General features: G+C 50.5%; 3 protein-coding genes across 3 annotated transcripts; all 3 read right to left on the bottom strand.

The window, feature by feature from the left end:
- Window positions 1–290: 290 nt before the first annotated feature.
- On the bottom strand, window positions 291–1,229 carry AA0111_g12366 (hypothetical protein; the record flags this gene model as incomplete). The annotated part of the gene is made up of 1 exon (XM_028646337.1): window positions 291–1,229. The coding sequence occupies one exon, from the start codon at window positions 1,227–1,229 to the stop codon at window positions 291–293; it is 939 nt and encodes a 312-aa protein (XP_028500052.1).
- Window positions 1,230–1,901: 672 nt separating this feature from the next.
- AA0111_g12365 (hypothetical protein) lies at window positions 1,902–2,396 on the bottom strand (the record flags this gene model as incomplete). The annotated part of the gene is made up of 1 exon (XM_028646336.1): window positions 1,902–2,396. The coding sequence occupies one exon, from the start codon at window positions 2,394–2,396 to the stop codon at window positions 1,902–1,904; it is 495 nt and encodes a 164-aa protein (XP_028500050.1).
- A 1,558-nt stretch (window positions 2,397–3,954) lies between these two features.
- AA0111_g12364 (hypothetical protein) lies at window positions 3,955–5,521 on the bottom strand (the record flags this gene model as incomplete). The annotated part of the gene is made up of 2 exons (XM_028646335.1): window positions 3,955–5,049; window positions 5,099–5,521. The coding sequence occupies 2 exons, from the start codon at window positions 5,519–5,521 to the stop codon at window positions 3,955–3,957; spliced, it is 1,518 nt and encodes a 505-aa protein (XP_028500051.1).
- Between the last annotated feature and the right edge of the window lie 2,294 nt (window positions 5,522–7,815).

Genomic DNA, 7,815 nt, shown 5'->3' with positions numbered 1-7,815 from the left:
TTCGCCAACATGCCTGGCCTGATTCTCATCATTCTTCGCATCAGAAGTGAGGCTGGCCCGAGAAAAGAGAATCGTTCCAGGGAAACCTGAGGGTACATGTTTGTTGGTGCAGGTACAACATGTAGGAAAAAAGACTACCTAGGTACGTTGATGATGCGAAAGTTCGGAAGTTGCTGTAGCGTAGTAGTAATGGAAGAGAAACTTGGAATTGATACCTTTGAGTCTTCACTGAGAGACCTCTTGTACTATGTCTCACCTTGCGCTATCTAAGAACATCCGCACAGAAGAGTCTACCTCTCAGCCGAAGCAATGCTATCCAGCCTGATGCCCTCATCGACATTGGTCATGCTCTTGGGGCCCTCTGATCGCTTTCCAGTAGCCAACACAGGGAAGCAATATCCGGGATGAGAGACAGTCAAAGCGGTCACCGCGACGACAATCATAGCACCTTCTAGAACGATGAATTCCACCTCTTCTCTCATAAGCTCACTCCTCCATCCGCTTGAGAGCTCTGGGATGCGATAAGCGCAACGGGCAAGGATGGTGACGTACGCCGTGATGATCGCCCCGACGAAGCATTGGAACTTTCGATCATGAAGAAGCTCAATGCCATCGCATCCAATCTCATTGCGATGTCGAAAAGTCCGCACCAGGTACTCGCCTAAGAAGTATCCGAACAATGTGAGACACATAACCTGCCATACGACACCTGCAAGCATAATGTCCGTGCCAATGTCTTGCAGGTCAGATCCAAAATCGGCTGTAGCAGCAATACCGCCTCCAGCACCTTGCAGCACCAGAGAAAGTAGGTCGCAGCCAATGAAGATCCAAGTATACCATGTTGGCCTTAACCTCGACCAGCTTGCCCCAAAGCTGTACACGATGTGCTTGAGTGTGAGGTATATAGCTGCAGATATAAATGCCGGAGCAATGATCAGACAGCAAATCTGCATCTGAAAGCCTACTTCGGAGAACGGATTATCCCACATCATCACCCGTCCAATGTAGCCGACTACTTCTCCAATACACCCCAGTGACATTGCGATGCAGTAGCTCCATGTCTTGTAGCGGATGCCGAGGATGATGTGAATGACTAGGGCTAGGCCGAAGAAGCTGGCGTATGCGGCGTTCCATCCGAGTGATGGGTAGTAGCCATAGATGGTGCCCTCGACGGGACATTCTGGTGTGACTTTTGTGCAGAAATCGGGAGCGGGAGGTGGGACCGTCATCGTAGTGTCAATCCGATTGATGGTTCAAGCTCAAATAGAGGGTTAAGACTATCGAACCAAAAAGAGAGAGCAATTGTGGCGAAAGCTCTGACAGTGGATTTGTTGAGATACTCGCTAAAATGTACAGAACGGCGATGCTGAGGTCGGTCGGTGGTGTCGTGAGGGACATGAATGTAGGATGATAGGACGATATATGTGCGATAGCTCCGTCATCTTCCCGCACAGCCGCATAGCTGACGACGGTATGGGTCTCCATCGCATCCGAGCGATGCAATTTTTACGTTGATGTCGAATAGCTTGCACCGACAAGTCTGTGCAAAGGGCCCGAAGAGCATAGCTAGCCATACGTCACCCGTCTGCCCGGGCGTTCGGTCTCGAGATATGCGAGAGCCTGCTTCGGTCCGTCTGGGTTTGACGCCGTAACAGACGAAGTTCCTATCGTAATGTGGAGCGAAGGTTCAATGCGGTGACAGTTTACCGCATCGGCCCCCGATCGGATTGCTTGGCAGGCCGAGCTCTCGGGTCGGACCGACCACAACACTGCTTACAAAAGTCTAAGTTATATGGTCATGTACTGCTAGCCGTTCCTACTTACTCCAAGCGACTCGCGTCTGCATCGACAACAAAATCCTCTTATCTACATGCTGTGCCTGCAACGCTCAACATGTACCGTCAAGTTTCCTTTGAACTGTGGATTTGTAGCATTGTATCCCAGTCTGTAGCACCAGGACGCTTTCGATGCAGACTGAATGTATGATAGAGAACGAAGATGCCAAGAACGATGAGAGATACGCCAGGTATGTGGGCGAAGCGCCACGGAACGAACCTGGCAACGCTTCGGAGGACCTTGTTCGTTCGCTTTTCGGAGTCAGTCATGACTATGTGCTTTCCTCTCAGATCTGGAATTTTCTCGTCCTTGAACACATGCCAGACCAGACAGAGATTTGTGCCGGCTAGAGTTAGAAGGTAACCAGATACAAGGACTAGCCAGATCAAGAATCTGTAGTATCTGCCGGGGTCTGTGTGTGTGAAAACGGTGTGGAGTGCATGGCCGAAGGTGAAGAGACCGAGCAGTGCAATGTACAGGCCAGGTATGTAGAGGTAGCGAAACGGAATTCGATAGAGGACCTGGAACGTCACGATGTTTGTTGTTGAGGCGTCGGTCATCTTGAGATGCGTGGTAGATGTATGGTGCACGTTGGCATTAGGCAGTGATAGTAGTCGGGTCTCAGAAGATGTTAGGACTCTGATCTGAGAACCTTGAAACCTTGCGATTGCGGTTGCGGTTGCGAGACGCTCAGGTGGCCGCAGGAACGAGGCGAGACATCCCGCCGTTCAACCACCTTCTTACGTCATCGCACGCTCTCTTAGAACACCCAGCCCAATCGTCACAAATTGGCACAGATTAATGCCATGTATCTCCGAGGCTTGGGTCCTAGGCCGTGCCTGATCCCTGGCAGATAGTCGTGCCTCCGGATAGACGGCAGTCACGGCAGTCACGGCAGTCACGGCACTCTGCCCCAGGATTTCTCGGAGATCACGATTTCACATGTACCCTATGCTTACAAAGAGCTGGCGTTTATGGACTTTCATGTTTAGCCAAGGTGCGGGGCTACAGAATAGCCCCTGAGTTAACCGCGGGGCGGCGTGCCGCCTCTCACCCGTCTATCTATCGCGCATTTTGATGCTGTCCTCTACATCTAAGCTTTTGTAGATCCGCAACTTGACTCGATTGCATCTCTTCCACATAATCAGCTCTGTGTGCCATTATCTCTGAAGGTTGTTGCGACAATAGTCGGATGGCTTGCCCATCAATGTCGCTTACAGTAGGGTTCTTGGCTTCGCGGTCCTGTCTGAACAGCATGAAGCCAGCGGCTCTGAGCGAAATCTAACACATCTATGCGATAACTCTTGAGCGCAACCCCCTTGTATGTCATCTTTCTGCATAACGCGTAGTATCATCGCATTACTAAGAGGACGCCGCTTGAGAACGACTACCACGATCTGCTTGATTGGGGCAATTACAAGGTTGTGATATTGTAGCACAGCACTTTCGCGACGTTTTGAAAGAACCAGACGCGACTTGAGGGCAAAAAGGCTAAGCGAAAGATCGATGTTGTGGTCTGCGTGGCGAAAGTTGTTTCTTTCACTAGCAGTGGTGCAACTCAGGGGTCAAGAACGAAGACAGCGTAGAGATGGAAAACTTGTAGTAGAAAGGCGTGAAGAGAAATATGAGACTTATGATAACTGGACTGTTGCACGCATTCATGTCGCACTCACTCCAGGCGATAACTGCGCTTTGCAATAGGCTGACCGTCATCGGTGTGTCCTGTAACAACCTAGTAGATGACGCTCATATTTGTCTGCTAGTCTAAGATAGAATTCCAGGCTAACTTGATTGTATCGACCATCGTGTTCCTTTGAGCAAAGCAAAACGAATATCGAGCCCGCAAGAGACGTTTAGAAGAATCGAAACACTGACTAGAACGCCATGGTGAAGAACATGCTGTATCCGCTCGCTAGCGGAACACTGCGAACATCGCTAGGAACCCAGCGGAGAATTAGATCTATACTTTGGGGATCCGGCGCATGAGAAGGAGCAGCATGATTGGCTCACTAGGGGGCAAACTTTGGAAATTGCTGGACGGCAGTAATAATAGAGAGATTTGAATTCGATATTCTTAAACCTCCACCGAGAAGGCTCTTCTGCTTGGCCATCCTTGTGCTATCTGGATCGCCCAGATATCGTAGTTTGGATTGCGAGGCCGAACCCAGAGAACAGGTCTGTAGGATCAACAGCAGCCTTGATCTTGCGAAGCCTTGCGTAGTTGGCACCGTACAGCCTAGAGCTCCACTCCTTCACGCTGAGTTCCGAATTCACGTAGTTGACAAAGCTGCGGAGCGGGGCAGACTTCATCAAAGTGTTCTCAAACGGTTTGAAAAGATTCTGCATGTATGCAACGCCATCGCTCGGCCAGACACCACCAGCTCCAACCCCATCAACACGGACCAGCCAGAGATTGTTGCCGTGCGCGAATGCGTGATCGCTGTCGGCGACGTCACGGCTGACTCCGCCCCAAAGATCGAGGAACCCAGAACCGGTGATATCGGTGCGGTTGAGTGAATCATATCCATCCAGCAATGCTTTTACTTGCGTCAAGGTGAACGGGTGCTGATTGGTCGTGGTCCACGACTGAACGAGCGACGCGCGGCCACCGAGGGTGCCTCCAGTCGGCAAGTTCATGCCACTACCAGTCGCTGCTACCTCCGACTCCCAGAACGTTGGGATAATGATCTTTGTGAGGTTGACAGCCGGGCTGATAGATTGGAGAGATTCGACAAGTGGCGCAATGGCGGAATCAAAATCTGCTTCCGGCCCATAGAAAAATCCGGCAGACGCGAAGTTGGACAAGCTGAAGCGCAGAGAAAGCGTATCTGGCGCCTGACCATCAAGCACCCATTTTTGGATCGCTAGAAGCGCAGCAGAAGCGGCGTCAGTGCTCATTTCTCCAATGGCAAGCGAGTAGCTCACGGCTCCATTGTAAGGAAGCTCATATGTCTTGGTTGTTGCAGAAAGAGCAACTCCAAAGTTCGAGCCAGCGCCCTGAGCCGCCCAAAGGAGATCCGAACCAGGACCAGCGTTGACAATGGTACCGTTGTAAAGCATGTACTCAACAGAGACGAGATTGTCGGAAGGGATACCGAGAAGCCTGCTAGTCGTGCCGAAGCCACCGCCGAACGAACTTCCAGTCAGACCGACATGAGAACCTCTCACGTGCGGAAAGTGACGTCCAAAGTTGTCGTGAACGTACTTAGCAGTCTGCCTTAGTCAGTAAGGATCCTCTCATGCGTTATCCAGGGCTATTTACAGGTCCCACGTTTGATCCACCTCCAAAGGTCAGTTGATTCGTGGAATCATCAAAGCTCAGTTCGGTGAACGCGCCCATATCGATGACAAGATTGCCTGGGGTTCCAAAGCTGTAGCCTTGGAAGGAATGTCCACGACCAAGGACAGATACCTTCACTGACGCATTCCGTGCACATCCGAGAGCTGATACAACATCGTCTTTGGTTTCGGGAAAGGCGACAGAGACAGGCTGTCGTGGAAGTCGAAATTGGAAGGACGCTGTGTCGTTGGCCCAGGTCTCATCCGTTGATATCGTCGATTGTACGCCTGCGCTTGTGAGACAGGTCTGAATACTGTCTGCTTTGCTGCTCTGGCCATGTACTAAGGTTGGTGCAAGGCAAAGCATTCCAAGCAGACCATGCTTGTACAACTCAGAAGGCGCCATATTCCTTGATCTGGTCTATCTGTGTCAGAGTTTGAGGTTCCAGTTATCGATGTTGAGTCGTAGTGGATGTTCTATCCTGCTCAAGGGAACTGCAGGCTTTCTATACTCAGGAGCATAACCAGGTCTTCGCCTCCGAACGATGGCGCAATGGCCGCTACGGCCCTTCTCGAATTTGAGACCAGCATATGGCATAGTCGCACGCTTCGGCGCATCTCGGTGTACCATCAGCTTTGTTCTTGTTCCTGCCTGATGCGACTGGGCCAAGCCTTGGCGTTCCTTTCACACCTTCCGCAAGGCGTGCTTCACCGCAAAGCATATGCCCGTGCCATCGCATCATGCTTCACTGGATTCCGCAATCGATAAAGCACAATCCTTTATCTGATGTCAAGATAATCGCTCCATCCTTCGTATGGCGACTTTCCTAACGCGGTAAGATACCCGGCGTATCTTGTGGGCTCTCGGAGATTAGCGTCTTGCCCAGGCTGTCACCGATGGCATCCGCTGGCAACGCGTTGCTCAAACGCTGCCATGACTGTGATCACTCGGCGTCCGTTCAGCAAACAAGGCCACTTCACATGAATGTGTGGCCTGGTCCTTGAGGTATCATGCTGATATATGAGATGGCGTCTTGGAAACCTCTCATTGCATCTCTTCGACCATGGATAGCCTGTGGAACAGTGATAAGACGAAGTAACTGGAAGGATGACCGCCGCGTCTAGATATCTCCATTATATCTTGATAGGATACTTCGTGGCGTACTTTGTACACCTCAAGTTCGTTCTTCCCTCGCGGCCCGCTGAAGTCAATCCCGAGCTCAACTCCTTGTTGTGACGACGAATGAGCAGACAGGGCGCTGCACAGTCTTCGAATCGTTAAAGAAAGATTCACGAGGCGTCTGCTGTTATTCCTTTGTGATTAGACGTTGCGCGGACGGTCGTTTTGTGAAGGTGGCGGGAAGCTCGGCGGGACACGATGCATGATGCTTTCATTACACATACACTCTATGCTTGACAGACCAAACAAATGAGTTCCAGATGGTGCGCATCCATAGTGTAGCTCGCTACTCTCAAGACTAGATGTCATCATAAGGTATGTCGAAAGACATGTTAATCGCGTGCCTTGATGCTGTGCAGGAGAAGGATGGCAGTTTATGAGGCTCTGTGGGCTCCTGCGCCCGTGCATCGGACGTGCGCTGTGAACAAACACGCGGAATCGGCCCGAATTATTACTAATCAATGTGAGGCTGTACGGATACCACAAAAGCTGTGATATCCAGACTATCTAGCAGGGCAACGTTTAAACCTATGCAGTAAGTTCCGCCACCATAGCATACGTATTTCATAAATCTCATGGCCGCGGCTGTGTACTGTAAACACGGGTGCGAAGCAACACTACTACTATGCGCACCTGAAGAGCCACATCTCTGCTTGTTCTGACTTCTTGTTGCTGCAAAACTTCTACCCTCTCGTGATACTTACATTCGTGAATATCTGATCGCCTTTGCTTTATCAACAGCATTCCTTTGCTCCCCACTGATCACGCTTTCTCATCACTTTAATTCTCGCTCTCGTGGCACAGTTTAGACTCAAAGTACCACAGAATGATTATGCAAATCATGCGCATCTCGTGGTATGCTGGGCCGCAACACTCCCTAGCGTTGTACGCTTACCAAGTTTCATGAAATATATGATAGCTAACTTTTACCCTAGGCAATGTCTCGGCCCGCAGAAGAAAGGTAGCATGACTTGTTTCATATCGCCATCGTAGGCGGTTTTTCGCAGCCAGCGCTCAGGTGTAGAAGACTCGTGGTCCTTGCATTCGAGTGGAAAAGAACAGACAGCGTCTTCAAAGACGTAGATACGAGTCTGGAACTGAACTGTCTGACAGGTTGAGAGATCACATACAATGTGTTCTTTCATGTACCTTTGCTGGTGCCCAAGATCAAGATTAGATAATCACTCTATCCAGACCACATTCGAAGACGCCCCCCTCAATGAAAGAAGGAGAGTAGAACGTCTTGGCTCTTGTATAAGCCACTTTATATCGGACCTTGGCTGGCTTGGTTTGCAATTTCCGGACTATCCGCACGTACCAAGACACCGGAGTCCAAGATACCGGAGTCCAAGACCATCGGTCTTGGCTCGCGCTTACTGTACAAGGTAGATTATCGAGACCAGGTCGCTGCAAATGGTATATACCACTGACACTTGATCCCGCGACAGGAGCTCATCAAAAGCACTTCCCCGTTTTCTCTTCTTTTCGATTCAACGGGAACATACGAACAAGCACACACA

The sequence above is a fragment of the Alternaria arborescens genome (genome assembly GCF_004154835.1).
Source record: "Alternaria arborescens strain FERA 675 chromosome Unknown contig_76, whole genome shotgun sequence".
NCBI lineage: Eukaryota > Fungi > Ascomycota > Dothideomycetes > Pleosporales > Pleosporaceae > Alternaria > Alternaria arborescens.
The sequence above is the reverse complement of the archived record's forward strand: the minus strand, read 5'-3'. Positions and strand labels throughout refer to the sequence as shown.